The following is a 16,500-nucleotide window of genomic DNA, read 5'->3' as shown; positions in this document are numbered from 1 at the left end:
ATGTAAAGCGAACATGCCGTGATTCTCTTGAAAACCACTTAGGATATGCACCTCAGCGGAAGGGTAGAAGTAGATTGTGTGCTGGCAGGCATGAGGGCAGAGTAGTCGTGACCAGGCTGCAGCTCCACTCTGGAGTGCTCCGCGGCACAAACAGCTGAGCTTTGAAGGGAAAGGCTTCCCAGAGGTCCATACAGTATTACTAGGATTTCTACTGCCAATAACAGCCGATCAGCTGGGGGCTGTGGGACCGGTTATATGGAACGGGCTCGTTCATGAAGTCACACATCACAACTCAGTCCAGATGTATTCTAGTTTCTCCACTGAGAGCTTGCAGTCCTTTCCATGTTGTTATCCAGCATAACTGTATACAGCCTTGTTGTAGGATCCTCTGTACGCTACTAATTTATCTTGCCTTCCTTTGTAGTTTCCGCCATGTTGGAAAATGAAAGCATCCAAGGTCTGTCAGGGGTGAAGCCAACTGGTTATCGGAAGAGGTCGTCCAGCATGGTAGATGGAGGTGACAATTCGTACAGCCTGGAAGCTGTGATTCGTCAGCTGAACTTACTCAACAGCATCATGTGTGAACACGGCCTGGACCCAGAGATCATACAACAAGTCTTCAAACAGCTCTTCTACATGATCAATGCAGTAGCCCTGAACAATCTCCTGCTGAGGAAGGACGTCTGCTCCTGGAGCACTGGCATGCAGCTCCGGTAATGATGGCCGACAACCAATGACTTACACAGTTCACACCATTTTATTCCTCGTGTTCTTCTGTCCTAACTTCATAATACTCTGTCCATAGACACTTCTTTTAAAGGGTTTTTCCAGATTGATCTGAATGAAGCATAATTATTGTATGGTAGAAAGTTCTACAGCTTTCTAACATTCTTTGTTTTAAATCCTTCCCATTTACAAGACCTCTGTTTGCTTGCAGTGAGTTTGCTGCAGTTGAATCCAGTCTAGACAATCCTCTGTGGGCTAAATACATCAGCTGCATAAATATCTCTCCTGTCCTGATAGTTTGCTACATTGTATCAGTGCAGGTAACATTTATCAACATGAAGTTCAGACTGTTTAGCACACAGAGTATTGTCTAGACTGGATATAATTGTAACAAACTCATCTGTGAGAAGTATGAGGTCTATACAATTCTTTTAGCCTCTAGATGTAATCAAGAATGTTCCTATTCAGTGACCGCAAGAGATCTTCTAGATGGTTAGCAAGTAAAACATAAAGTATATTAGAAAGTTGCATAACTTTTCATTATACGATTAAACTTAATTTACATAAAACCAGAAAACCTTTAATACAAGTTTATACAGTTAAATGTATAACATAGCGCCACCTGCTGGCTAAGATGCTGATAGTGACCTTATGTATGGGCCTTTCAGTAGAACAAAATAACAAAAACGGGGAAAAAATGTTAGAACAATGGCCGATTTAAAAATTCTATAGATTCAAGATAATCATTAATGAGCCGAATGACTTTACAATAATTGTCATGTCTATGGGACTAAACCGATTGCATCCAACCAATGGAAATCGGCTCCATCAGGCAGAATACTATTCATGTCGGCTTCAACATTTGTCTTCACGGTCATTAGTAAAAATCCAATTGTAGCTTTTATTTTATCGGCCAAGAAAAATACATATGGGATCAACGCCAAGGTTCAACCAGGGGCAAAAGAAGCAAGGGGCCTCGACCATATAGGGGGCTCCACCTCTCCGTTCCCTTCAGCGCCTGCTAACTAGAAGAAATCTGGTGGCTGAACAAGCATGTTTAATTTTTAGGGAGAAGCGGGTACCACACACATATGGCGCTGCTTATCTCCTATCGGAGACAAGGAAACAGGCAAGTTACTCCAACAGCAGACATTAAGGGACAGTAGAGCTGCTTAGTACACATTAGAAAATCCTATTGATTCAGGGGGACAATACTTGTTTACATTGGTTGAAGAATCTTTCCATCTACGTCCAGCTTTAGGCCGGTGCCTGGTATATTGAATGTTTGTGATCATATCTCGTGTTGTCTTGTGCAGGTATAACATCAGTCAGCTGGAGGAGTGGCTCCGGGGGAAGAACCTCCACAATAGTGGAGCCGCACAGACCATGGAACCGCTTATCCATGCAGCACAACTCCTGCAGCTGAAGAAGAAAACGCAGGAGGATTCGGAGGCCATTTGCTCCCTGTGCACGGCTCTTACCACACAGCAAGTGAGTGAAGGATCTGGCACTGCATAATTGGTGACCATACGTGTAACAACTACGCGGAAAAGGGGCTTATCACCATTGCTTTATTTGTCAGTCGGTTCCAAGCAATAAAAATTTCGTCCTTTCTATATAAAACTTAAACCCAGTTTGGTACTTAAAGGCTATGTACACCTTTTGAAAAAAAATACTTTTATTTTTTATATAGAACAGTGTGTTTGGTGCAACTTTCTAAATATTTTTTCTTAAAATAATTGTAACTTTTTTAGAAACAGCTGCTTTGTATCCTGTATACAGAGCAGCTGTATCGTGCGCTGAGACCTGAATCCGTCAGGTCAGTGGCACTGACTAGTTCAGTAACAGCGGGTCCAACACGCAGGATCGATCTGTTATCGATCACATGCACCCGTCCGCACCGCTGACCTGAACCAGTCAGTTACGCTGACCGGACGAATTCCGGTAATGTAAGGTACCTGTAACGAACCATGCACCTCTGTGATCTTGACACCAATTTATAATTGCTCCAATATATCCAAAAGACAAAGTGAAGCAACTTTGCAAATTATCTTAAATAACCTGTTCGTGACCGCCTTGTAAAGGTGTATTGGTGGTCATGAACGGGACTTAGGCTAGGCTGTCTTTTCATGGCTGTCTAGTCTAAGTCCTGCATGGGTGTCCCGTGCAGGCTGGAGCAGGTGCTCCGCTGTCTCATGAGAGCCGTGCTCCCGCTTTAACGGTAGTGATCAGTTTCCTTCAATCGTGACTGTTTTGCTGCAGGCAATAGCGAGCGCGGCATCTAACGGAATAACAGAGAGAGGGAGCTCCCTCTGTCGCATATGCAATCTTGGGCCACCGATTGGCTGCCATGGCAGCCAGTGGCCTAACAAAGGCCCCCGGTCCTGCCCTGGCTATATGTCTATTAGGCTGCGCCAGAGACATGGCCTAATAGATTGCCTGTCAGTTTTACAATGACAAGCAGTAATGCTTTGGTATACATAGTATACCAAAGCATTGTATAATCGATCAAAACATCATATAATGAAGTCCCTTAGTGGGACAAAAAAAATTATGAATTAAAGTGAAATAAAAATAATTAATAAAGGTGAACCGTTACCTAAAAAAAAAAGCAACAATAATTTCCATAAATGGTGTAAAAAAATACATAAAAATTAAAATGTTTTCCATTGAGCCCCCAAAAATAATAAAAGTTAATCCATAAGTCCCATGTACCCCATAATGGTACCAATGAAAACGTAATCTTGTCTCGCAAAAAACGAGGCCTCATATGGTGACATCGATGGAAAAATAAAAAATTTACAGCTTTTGGAATGCGGCGATGCAAAAGTAGATAATTTTTCTTAAAGTGTTTTTATTGTGCAAAAGTAGTAAAACAAAAAAAACCTCTACATATGTGGTATCTTCATAGTGGTATCGTAGCGTGTTATGCCGAAAATTTAAAATGCATAGATCAAAGGCGGAATTGCTGTTTTTTTTCTATTCTTCCCAAAAATAAAGTTTCTAAAAGTTAATAAAAAAAATTATATGTACCCCAAAATACAACTAATCCCTCAAAAAAGAAGTCCTCATACAGCTATGTCGATGGAAAAAGAAAGAAGTTATAGCTCTTTGAATACGACGATGGAAAAACTGAAAAAAAATATTTGGTGATTCTGAATTCATACAGAGTGAAAGGGTTAAAAATCTCCTATGCAGACCTGCTTGTCTCCATGGATACAGACTACAAGCAAACCCTGTATGTAGTCTGATCCTGCAGTGTTAATCTCTTTCATCTGACCCCCCCCCCCCCCACTTCTTGATAACCTACAGACTGTAGAAGATGGGACAGAGGAAGTGAAGTACCACATGACTGCAGAATCAGACCACATAGTTTGTTTGTAGTCTGTTTTCATGGAAATGCATAGGAGCTGTATACACAAAACGATCGATTTTTAATCAAGACTATCTGCAAAGTTGCTGCACTTTGTAATTTAGTTGAATTGGAGAAATACAACAAATTAGATGCAAAAGTTTACATACCCTTTAATGTTAATTGTAGGTTATCCCTGTGGGAGATGGAGGAAGAGGCACAAAGCAAAAAAAAAATAATATTAACTACATATTGTTTTTATAGAACATAGCGTAAAAGTGTTCAGTGCATATACTAGTCTGAATATTTATATTTTTCTTCCTGTAACAGATAGTAAAAATTCTGAACTTGTACACGCCAGTCAATGAGTTTGAGGAACGCGTGACGGTCTCTTTCATAAGGAGTATTCAGGTGAGTCATAAACCTTTGTTTACATTCATCTAATATATATTTGTGGCCTCCCAACTGTCCCCCAGACCAGTGGCGTAACTACGGCCGTAGCGGCTGCTACGGGGCGCACGCCATGAGGGGGCCCGTGTCGCCCGCCGGCACGGGCCCACACCATGGCCGCAGGCTCCGCTAGCAGCCGCTATGGCTGCTACAACGGGACGCCACTGAACACTACGGCAGAGCAGGGAGGTATCTCCCCGCTCTGCCATTAAACAAAAGACATGTATCCCCTATCCATTGAAAGTCCCCTGAAGTTCTCCATCACAAACCTCGGACTTCCGGTGTCTGTGTCGGCCTCTCCGTAGAAATGAATGGAGCGCCGGTCGTGCTTGCGCGCATGCGTGACCAGCGCTCCTTTCATTTTTATTGAGCTGCCGACACAGATGCCGGAAGTCAGAGGTTAGTTATGGAGAACTTGGGGGGACTTTCAGTCCCCCGTTCTCCCTATCAATGCCAGCGATCGCACATGTATCCCCTATCCTGTGGAGAGGGGATGCATGTTATTTGTAGGACACAACAACACTGTAGGTCACATTTTTTTTGGGACGGGACGCTGTATGGCGTTCCCTGCAAGGGGGGGGGGGGACGGGACGCTGTATGGCGTTCCCTGCAAGGGGGGGGGCGCTGTATGGCGTTCCCTGCAGGGGGGGGGGGCGCTGTATGGCGTTCCCTGCGGGGGGGGGGCGCTGTATGGCGTTCCCTGCGGGGGGGGGGGGCGCTGTATGGCGTTCCCTGCGGGGGGGGGGCGCTGTATGTCGTTCCCTGCAGGGGGAGGCGCTGTATGGTGTTCCCTGCAGGGGGGGGGCGCTGTATGGCGTTATCTACAGGGGGACTGTGTGGCGTTATCTACAGGGGGGACTGTGTGGCGTTATCTACAGGAGGGACTGTGTGGCGTTATCTACAGGGGGGCTGTATGGCGTTCCCTGCAGGGGGGGCTGTATGGCGTTCTCTACAGGGGGGGCTGTATGGCGTTCTCTACAGTTGGGGCTATATGGCGTTAGCGCCATACAGCCCCCTCTGTAGAGAACGCCACACAGTCCCCCCTGTAGATAACGCCACACAGTCCCCCCCTGTAGATAACGCCACACAGTCCCCCCCTGTAGATAACGCCATACAGTCCCCCCTGTAGATAACGCCATATAGTCCCCCTCTGTAGATATCTACAAAGGGGGCTGTATGGCGTTATCTACAGGGGGTGGCTGTATGGCGTTATCTACAGGGGGGGGCTGTATGGCGTTATCTACAGGGGGGCTGTATGGCGTTATCTACAGGGGGGACTGTAAAAAAGGCACTATCTACAAGGGGGTGGGGGGTTTGTGTGACTCCCAGGGGAGGGGGGGGCCCCAGTCAAAAGTTTGCTATGGGGCCCAGTCTTTCCTAGTTACGCCCCTGCCCCAGACATTCTATCACAGCCAATCCTGGAGATTATCGGCTACCACTGAAATAAACATATACACTCGGATGGGCAGTGATGTGTTTGGAGAGGTCGGGGGAGAAATCTGACATCTGTATTTTTCTTGTAGTTGACTAGTGACCGAACCAGCAGGTAGATTATTCTTAAAGGCTATGTACACCTTTTGAAAACGTTTTTTTGTTTGTTAAAAATGTCTATCATTGGTTTTGGTGCAACTTTGTAATGACTTTTTATACAGCTGCTTTGGATCCTGTATATAGAGCAGCTGTATCATGCGATGAAACCTGTATGCGTCAGGTCAGCGGGACTGACGGGTCCAGTATCATCGGGGTCCAGGATCGAGCTGCTACCAATCACATCAAAGCTCATAACTTAGATGTGATCGATAACAGATGGATTCTGCATGTCGCAGACACGCAGAACCCGCCAACACTGAACCCGTCAGTGCCGCTGACCAGACGGATTCAGGTCTCAGCGCAAGATACAGCTGCTCTGTATACAGGATACAAAGCAGCTGTATCTCTAAAAGTAAAAATAATGTTTAACCTCTTGTGTACCTGCGCCGCAATAGTACAGCACACGCCGCTTATTGAAGCAGACCTGCGCCTTACTATTTCGGAGCAGGAATAACTGGTCACTATGTGAAATCACATAGTGATAACACAGCGACGGCAGCTGTTATTGACAGCCAACCGTCTCTGTTACCGGCCTGGGGACCAATCAGCAGGCCCGCATGCCGGCGATTGCTGTGATTGGTCAGTCTTCAGAGACTGACCAATCACAGCCGTCTGTGACGTCGTAAACAGGAGAAAGCTCCTGTCACTTTCTCTGATCTCCTCATTTCTGTGAAATCCGTGAGGAGATCAGAAAAAGACATGTAAAAAAAAACCAAAAAAAAACTTTTTATTAACCCCTTCCCGCAAATGGGCGTATACAGCCGACATCCCACTGCAACGGCGGCGATCACTGTTCTCTCCGATCGCCGTCGTTTAACCCCTTAAATTCTGCTGTCAATAGCGACAGCGGCGTTTAAGTGATTGATACAGAGGTGCACCCTGTTGGCCCCCCGCAAATAATCTTTAGGTGCCGATGGTTGCTATGGCAACCAGGAAGCGTAGCCACGACTTCCTGGTCGGCCAGGGACGGAAGACAACTAGGCAGGACCTAATTGACTGACTGTCAGTTGTAAGATAAGTAGTGCAATGTAATGTACAGGGGATCAGAAGATCAGATCTTCAAGTCCCCTACTAAGTGTAAAAAAAAAAGTTTTAGAAAAATAAACACATACAAGTTTTATCTAATGAAAAATAATAATTATTATTCATCTAATAAAAACCCACCCTGTTTCCATGATCATGTCCTTTATAATTAGAAAAAATGAAAAAAATATACATAATATTTATTGCCCCGTTCGTATCGGCCTGAACTATAAAAATATCACATTATTTAACCAGCACGTTGAACACCGTAATAAAATAAAAAACAATGGCAGAAATTCCTTTTTTGGTCACGTTGTTTCCAAGAAAATTTAATAAAAATAGATCAAGAAGTCGCAAATACCCCAAAAAGCTACCAATAAAAACTACAGCTTGTCGCACAAAAAACAAGCCCTCACTTCGCTCCGTCGACAAAAAAATAAAAAAGTTATGGCTCTCAGGATATGGTGACAATACAACATTATTTCATTTAGTAAAAAGCATTTTTATTGTGTAAAAGTAGTAAAACCTATAAAAACGATATAAATTTGGTATTGCCGTAATCGTATCAAAAACCGCACAATAAAGTAAACATGTTGTTTATACGGCACAGAGAACGCCGTTAATAATTTATAAAAAACAATGAGAGAATTTCTGTTTTCTGGTCTCCTCACCTCACAAAAAATTTACTAAAAACTGATCAAAAAAAATTGCATGTACCCCAAAATGATACTGATAAAAACTTGTCAACGGAAAAATAAAACGTTATGACTCTCTGAACGCAATAATGCAAAACGACGGCCCAGACTAATTTATATGTGCAGCAGTTCTTCACCTAAAACCCCACGTCATCATTTGCAGCCCCCACTGGTAGACCCTGTAAATGCAGCGGAAACTATGACATTTTGGGGTCTGTGCTACATATGGGGCTAGTGAAGAAGTCAAAGATTAGGCAATACTGGGGTGCGGATGTTTTATACAATACCACAGACACCCTTTAGAAGTGCGACTCCTGCACCCAAAAATCCGGCCTGTGCATGAAGGATTGGTTCAAAGCGGCCGTCACTCACTATCCAGGGATAATTAATTTTATTATTAATTTACCCCATTATTACATCATCCTACCTTGATGTACTCCGCATAGCAGACATATACCGTGATGTACTCCGCCCAGCTTACATATACCCTGATGTACTCCGCCCAGCTTACATATACCCTGATGTACTCCGCCCAGCTTACATATACCCTGATGTACTCCTCACAGCTTACATATACCCTGATGTACTCCTCACAGCTTACATATACCCTGATGTACTCCTCACAGCTTACATATACCTTGATGTACTCCTCACAGCTTACATATACCCTGATGTACTCCGCCCAGCTTACATATACCCTGATGTACTCCACACAGTTTACGTATACCCTGATGTACTCCGCCCAGCTTACATATACCCTGATGTACTCCGCCCAGTTTACATATACCCTGATGTACATATGCCTCCACATTATAAACTCAAACACTAGTAAAACACTAAACAAAACTACTACCAAGCAAAATGTGCTCTCCAAAAGCCAAATCGCGCCCCTTCTAGGCCTGGCAGTGTGCCCAAATGACCACATATAGGGTATTACTGTACTCTGGAGAACCCACTTAACAATTTATGGGGTGTGTGTCTCCAGTGACACAAGCTGGGCACAACACATTGGGCACTGAAATAGCATATATGTGGGAAATGGCAATTTTCAATCTTCACCATCTATTGTGTACTAATTTCTGCAAAACTTGTGGGGTCAAAATGCTCACTACACCTCATGATAAAATTCCTTAAAAGGGTGTAGTTTGCCAAATGGGGTCACTTCTCGGGGGTTTTCACTGTACTGGTACCTCAACACAATGCAACATGGCGTCAAAAAACAATTTTGTAAAATCTCCACTCCAAAAACTAAATTGCGCTTTTTCCCTTTAGACCCTTGCCGTGTGTCCAAATAGCAGTTTATAACCACATGTGGGGTACTTCCCTACTCAGGAGAAATTGTGTAACAAATTTTGGGGTGTCTTTTCTCCTGTATTCCTTGTGGAAATGAAAAATTATGAGCTAAAACTACATATTATTGGGAAAAAAATAGTTTTTTCATTTTTAGGTCCCGATTCTAATAAAATCTAAAAAAAACCCTGAGCGATCAAAATGCTCACTACACCTCTATTTTAATTCTTTGAGGGGTATAGTCTCCAAAATGGGATCACACCTGGGGAATTTCTACTGTACTGGTACTTCATGGGCTCTGAAAATGCAACATGGCCCCCAGAAACTAATTCAGCTAAATCTGTGCTGCAAAATCCAAATGGCGCTCCTTCACTCCGTAGCCCTGCCGTGGGTCCAAACAGCAGTTTAATACCACACATGGGGTATTCCTGTAATCAGGAGAAATTGCTTTACAAATGTTGGGGAGCTTTTTCTCCTTTATTCCTTGTAATAATTAGAAAATTCTGTGTTTCTTCAGAAAATAAGTAGATTTTCATCTTCATAGACTAATTCCAATAAATTCATCGAAAAATCTGTTGGGTCAAAATGCAAACTATACCACTAGAAAAATTACTTGAGGGTGTAGTTTCCAAAATGGGGTCACTTTTTGGGGGCCTCCACTGTTTATGTCCCTCCAGTGCATTGCAAACGCAACATGGCACAGAAAACCATTCCAGTCAAATCTGTGCTCCAAAATTCAAATGGCGTTCCTTCCCTTCTGAGCACTGCCGTGGGTCCAAAAATCAGTTTATGACCACACATGGGGTATTTCCGTAATCAGGAGAAATAGCTTTACAACTTTTGGGGTGCTTTTTCTCCTTTATTCCTTGCAGCAATTAGAAAATTCTATATTTTTCCAGAAAAAAAAGTAGATTTTCATTTTCACAGACTAATTCAAATAAATTTAGCAAAAAATCTGTTGGGTCAAAATGCTAACTATACCCCTAGATAAATTCCCTGAGGGGTGTAGTTTCTAAAATGGGGTCGCTTATGGGCGGTTTCCACTGTTTTGGCACTACAAGACCTCTTCAAACCTGACATGGTGCCTAAAATATATTCTAATAAAAAGGAGGCCCCAAAATCCACTAGGTGCTCCTTTGCTTCTGAGGCCGGTGCTTCAGTTCATTACCACACTAGGGCCACATGTGGGATATTTATAAAAACTGCAGAATCTGGGCAATAAATATTGAGTTGCATTTCTTGGGTAAAACCTTCTGTGTTACAGAAAAAAATGTTTTACAAATTAATTCTGGCAAAAAAAATGAAATTGATAAATTTCACCTCTAAATTGCTTTGATTCCTGTGAAATGCCTAAAGGGTCAAAACACTTTCTGAATGCTGTTTTGAATACTTTGAGGGGTGCAGTTTTCAAAATGGGGTGACTTATGGGGGTTTCTAATATATGGGCTCCTCAAAGCCACTTCAGAACTGAACTCGTCCTTGAAAATATAGCCTTTTGAAATTTTCTGGAAAATGTGAGAAAAATAAAAAAATGTTCAAAAAATTATGCCAACATAAAGTAGACATATGGGAAATGTGAAATAGTAACTTTTTTATGTGTCGTATTACTTTTGTTGTTCTTCACAAATAAGCAATGAATTTATCGAACAAGTTTTTCCACTAAGATAAAGTACAATATGTCACGAAAAAACAATCTCAGAATCACTTGGATACATCAAAGCATTCCCAAGTTATTACCACATAAATTGACACGTCAGATTTGAATAAAATGGGTTTGGTCCTGAAGGCCAAAATGAGCTTGGTTCTCAAGGGGTTAATAAAAAGTAATTAGAAAGTTGCACCAAACACGCTGATGAACATTTTCAATAAAAAAAAAAAACCAAAAAAAAATAATGTTTTCAAAGGTGTACATAGCTTTCAACTGTCTGATTCAGGATTCCCCATATACATAAGTGAACTTGTCCTTTATTGAGACCTTAATAGAAAAGGGACAGCAATCTGGCTACGTAATTTATGTAGGAAATTTTATTACGGTATGCCACGTGGCTCAATTAGGCAAGATATTAGGGAGGAGGTTGTCAAATCTAACTGGCATGGTATATGGGCAATGAAAAATTATATCTACCGTTGGTACTATACAAGTATAGATATTTTTATTGGTAAGTCTCATAGTATATACTCAGCTGGGATATATATTCTTGGTCTGACCACGCTCACTGCGGTCTTGAAATGGATACTGGTATTAAATCTCTAGGAAACTCCCAGTGGTTATTAGGTCACGTCCAGACGTGGCGGAATTGCTGCGGACAGTCCGCAATGGAATTCTCCAGCGGATGTTTTTTACAGTTGTTTTATACAAAACTCTGCTGCGGACCATAGACTGCGGTGCAGAATTTCACTGCGGATTTCAGCCTTTGCAATGCAAAAACTGAAATCTGTGGCAAGTCCGCTGTCTTTTCTGCAACGTCTGAATTACCTGTCAAATATGCAAATGTTGGTGCAGATTCGTTGCAAAATTGCCCCAAATCTGCACCAACATTTGCAGCGGAAAAACTCTGCCACGTCCGGACGTGCCCTTACAGTCTAAGCTCCTAACGTTAGAGGATACTCGCTCTGAAGATCTTTTTACTACGATCATTCTTCCCCATACGTTTGCATCATGACGGCAACACATCTCCCTGTTTACACAGGGAGATGTGCTGCCGACTAGCGACCATTTTTTCGTTCCCATAAAAGATGCGATTAGCTGATGAACGAGCGTTTGCTCGTTTACATAGGGCAATGATCGGGAACGAGTGTTTCTATGAATCGGCACAAATTAAGTTCTCTACTAAATGCTCTTAGGCTAAATGAGATCTTTTTTTTCAATGGAATTGATGCACAAATCACGCACAGCACACGGATGTGCATCCGTGTGCTGTGCATGATTTTTACGCACCCATTGATTTCAATGGGCGCGTAGGTGCGTGAAAACGCAGCAATATAGGACATGCAGTGTGGTTCACGCAATGGACACGCTGCGTGAAAACTCCTGCATATGTGAATGGACCATTTGAAATCAATGGGTCACGCACAGCACACGGACGAGTTTTACGCTCGTCTGAATGAGCCCTTATGGCGCTTCATTTTGTGTGCTTGCAGACTAAAACCCTTCTCCCTGATGAATATGCCGATAACCTGATAAAATCAGTAAGATGCTAAGTAATCGCTTGAAACACAGGAGGTTAAAAAGCAAAAAAATATATATGACAAATCCCAGTGGTGATCAGTTATACTCCCCACAAGAGGGAAATTCACTCCTAGCATCTATCCCGCATCTGCTTAGTTCCCCTGCAGCGGCCACTACAGGGAGAATGTAGTATTGCATCTAGCTCATAGAGGGAGGTCCCGCGTGGACCCCTAATAGGGCATATGTAAAGGGGTTGTCTCATTTAATGGTGGGATGTACTTTAATGGGAATTCCAACCATTGACCAGGTTTTTATTTTTTTAAATGGGCATACAGAAGCTGACCTAATACCGCACGTGGGGCTGAAATTACTTACGAGAAGTGTTCCTACTATTAGTTGCATCCTGGATTTCTTCTAAATGAATTATTAATAATTAATTTTATTTTCATTTATTATAATTCTTTTTCTCATTAGTAATCTCTACATATTTTCCATTTTTTCCTAGGCCCAGTTACAGGACCGAAAAGACCCTCCCCAGCTGCTGCTAGACTCCAAGTACATGTTCCCGGTTTTATTCCCATTTAACCCATCATTAATCACCCTGGACACTGTTCATATACCCGACTCCCTCAGTCTCAAGTTCCTCAACAAAGTTTAAAAAGACCATCTTTATTTTTTAACAAAATTATAATCTAGGAAAAAATAAAAAATATAGATATGTAAAATCTAACGACCAAGAGCACATCCTAAGGAAGAGAAAAAGTTTCAATCTCCGCAGAAGCCGATTTTATTTTATCCTTTTTGCAATGAAAATTTTATTATTTTATAAAGAAAAAAAATCCTGTAAAAACGGTATAAAATGTTTACATCGTGCAGTGATTCTCCAGATGCACAAAAACTAAATGATGGAGGAATAGAAGCTTTTGAGACTATGAATGGGCCGTTGACTTCTCCACTTTTTGTACCCACTCGACAAATGTTAGAATTTTGGTGTCAGGCTGAAACATGAAAATATTATTTATCGGATGCAGGACAGTATTTCTGGTGAAACACAGGTAGACTTTAATTATCTACATTTTGCTGTAAATATATATTTGATATTTAAAGCAACAGTTACAGATGTAGCAGAGTTTATTATTTGACACAATTCATGGTGATTATAACCATGTGGTTTTACACAGTACCGCATGTAATCCTACTACTATATCTCAAAGGGTATGTGCAATTGTACAACTATTTTTTGTTACTCTGATTTATTTATATATGTTTATATAGCGCTAACCTATCTCTAGCACTGTACAGAGATTGTCACCATTTACGTCAGTCCCTGTCCCCAAAGGGGCTCACGGTCTAATTTCCCCAGACACACTACTTGGTCGGAGTTGAACCCAGGTTCCCTGAGCTACAAGAGCACAATGCATGTAAAATGATAAATCTTCTACCGTTTTGTGTATACAGCTCCTATGCAGATCTATGTGTATTCATGGTTACAGACTACAAACCATGTGAGTAGTCTGATCCCTCAGTCATGTGTTACTCCACTCTCTCTGCTTCCTCTTCTAGCCTACAGTCAGTAGAAGAGGAGGCAGAATGGAGGGTGTAACACATGACTGCAGGATCAGGCTAAACACAGTGTTTGTAGTCTGTATAAAGACACATAAATCTGCATTGAAGCTACATACACAAAACGGTAAGAGATTTTGTACCAAGTCATAGTTGCTATATTTTGTATTTTAGCAAAAAATTGTTTGTAAAATTGTACATATCCTTAATTTAGAGATTTATCATAACCCATTAGTCCCAGAGAGATAATGCGCCAGCCAAAAATAAAACCTTTTCTGTCCTCCTGAATCTTGATCAGTAACAGTCTCTCTGGGACAGGAAATAGCTTTCTGACAATTCTGATTGGCAGCCATACTAGCTTTCATGGGGCTGTTCTTTCTGCCATCTGGAGCATCCGCCAAACTCCTTTTTTCTGTTCTCCTCTGCAGTCATCCATAGCTGGATGGTGTAAAAGTTGTGTCAGACAAACCAGAGACTGTAATGTCCTTTAAGGTTACAAGGATTTTTATTTGAAAAGGAAGTATGCTAGGAAGTGTAGTTCAATGGTGACATCAGTGAGGGAGGAAGTAGCTAACTCCTCTTGAGAGTGGCATACTTGTAGCAGTTTTATATAACCCCTCTGGAAATAAACTTTAAAGGGCAAATTCATCTCTGTAACATCTGTACAATTAGACAATTGTGAAATTTTCACCTCTGTATTATATAGATTAGCACTGGGCATACTATAATATAAAAAGTATACTGGGCAGCCATTAATAAATTGACATCCTATCACCTATAGTGGTCAACTTGTCCTTGGACTTACTGAATGTGGGTTATGGTATCCATCTCAGCCCTTGGGAAGAGTGTCCGTTGTAGCTTGATTTTGACTTTAAAGGGGAAATCCACCCAAAACGTATGTTTTTTACCATAGAAAAGTGTGAATGGGTCACAACATAAAGTCTGTAAGCTAATTCCAAAACTATAGAGCACCCAAAGCCCTTTTGCATCACTCACCGATTTCCAGTAACGGAGGCGTCTTCATTCTGGAAATTGGTGGTGGTCCAAGCTATATTGAAGTTATCTTCTTAACAACACATCTATGACATATCAGAAGATCAATTTTGGATGGATTCCCCCTTTAAATACTTCTGACCAATCACTTGCTGGCCTGTATGGCATTAAACACTCCACTTTCATGCCATGAGCCAAAATCGTTCCACAGATTTGCCATCATAACAGTAATGTAAAGTTTATTCTATTTATGACATGTGATTTTACTTTTATATAAATGTTTAGCGTAACTTTTCATAATTATTATATACCACTTGTGCCAGTAACAGTACTGAGCCACATTGTGTCCAGAACATGAAGGGTTGCATGAAGGTTTAACTTCAAGTGTCACCTTGGTGTCACAGTAGCAGCAATATGCGTAAATAAATTAAATCAAAGCCACTCGAATCACACAAAAGTAGCTTCCTGCACCAAACGTCTCCGGCAGGATTGAGGTAGGGTCAGCCATTTTTAATCAGCGTGGTCGTATGGTCACGTTTGACATAGGAAGTAGCTCAGATATCGTATTACACTGTATGTCCACATACGAATCTGTCAGTGTCTCCAGGGAAATATATAATAAGGTGTAATCTGTGTACAATGCACTGTAATATATACTCACATGTCAATGTATATAATGTTCCCAATGTCTTATCTAGGAGTCGAAATGCACAGTATGTAAAAGGACAAATAAATTCTCTATGTTTTATGCATAAGGCTTGAAATGATGTGTGTATTTACATATCCAGAGACGTAGTACTTAACCGTGGGGCCCTGTAAGGAAATGTTATGATTATTTTTCAATCCAAACTATATAGAAACAATGTTCCTCATCCTTGCCGCCTCCGGGAGACAGATTTTTTTTTCCCCTACTGCCATTATCCTCAGGGATCATTAACCACAATCTTCTGAACTCAGGAAAAACACGCAGAAAGCTTTGGTAAAAACTTTACTGAACACTTCAGGAAAACAGTTACCGATGACTGTCTCGATCTCAGGACAGTGTGTGCAAACATAGATTGACGCCATCAACCCTGGAGAAGTCCCTCCTGAGAGTGGTTGCACCGGTCCTCACACACAGAAGCTCGTTGTGCCTTTGCCAGTACCGGTGGGAGCTACCCACTACTGCACAAAATTACTGATGATAGAGCTACACCCTTGGCTGCGCTGTGAGTGACCGTTGAACAACATAAGACCTAAAGTGCCTCTGGGACTTCCTGGCGCTAATCGCTTTCTTTCGAGGAAGCCACGCTCTTGGTGGACTCGTCTGAAGGTGCAAATTGGGTAGCAGCACAAATTCTACAGTGCCTTGTGATATTGTGTAACAAAGTCCATTGTTAATTAATGCGGTGCCCTTTTAAGACCACCTGCCCACAAGAGAAAGCTTTGTTGTTTTCAATCTTGCCAGCAACACACGACTAACCGGCTGGTAACAACTCAATTCTTCAGTACAGTACGACACCTTTAACTTGCCGTGTAACAAGTGGCAGCAACAGTAGATGGTGACAAGGGCCGGCATTAGTCCGCGTGCAGGATCAACCTGAGCATCCAGGGGGTTAACAATGACTAGTACAGGCTATAAACAAAGAAGAGAGAATTACCGGAGGGCA

At 41.9% G+C, this 16,500-nt stretch overlaps 1 protein-coding gene across 2 annotated transcripts in view; it reads left to right on the top strand.

The window, feature by feature from the left end:
- Positions 1–15,606, top strand: part of MYO5B (myosin VB) — a 230,548-nt gene extending 214,942 nt beyond the window's left edge. For both annotated transcript variants that reach the window (XM_075840980.1, XM_075840976.1), the window contains 4 exons: positions 425–713; positions 2,043–2,217; positions 4,409–4,489; positions 12,801–15,606. In XM_075840980.1, coding sequence (XP_075697095.1) covers positions 425–713; positions 2,043–2,217; positions 4,409–4,489; positions 12,801–12,953 — 698 coding nt within the window. In that variant the 3' untranslated portion in view covers positions 12,954–15,606. The remainder of the gene's footprint in view (positions 1–424; positions 714–2,042; positions 2,218–4,408; positions 4,490–12,800) is intronic.
- The last annotated feature ends 894 nt before the right edge of the window (positions 15,607–16,500 follow it).

Source organism: Rhinoderma darwinii, chromosome 1 (genome assembly GCF_050947455.1).
Source record: "Rhinoderma darwinii isolate aRhiDar2 chromosome 1, aRhiDar2.hap1, whole genome shotgun sequence".
Taxonomy (NCBI): domain Eukaryota; kingdom Metazoa; phylum Chordata; class Amphibia; order Anura; family Rhinodermatidae; genus Rhinoderma; species Rhinoderma darwinii.
Note: the sequence above shows the minus strand (reverse complement) of the source record. Positions and strands in the feature narration are given on the sequence as shown.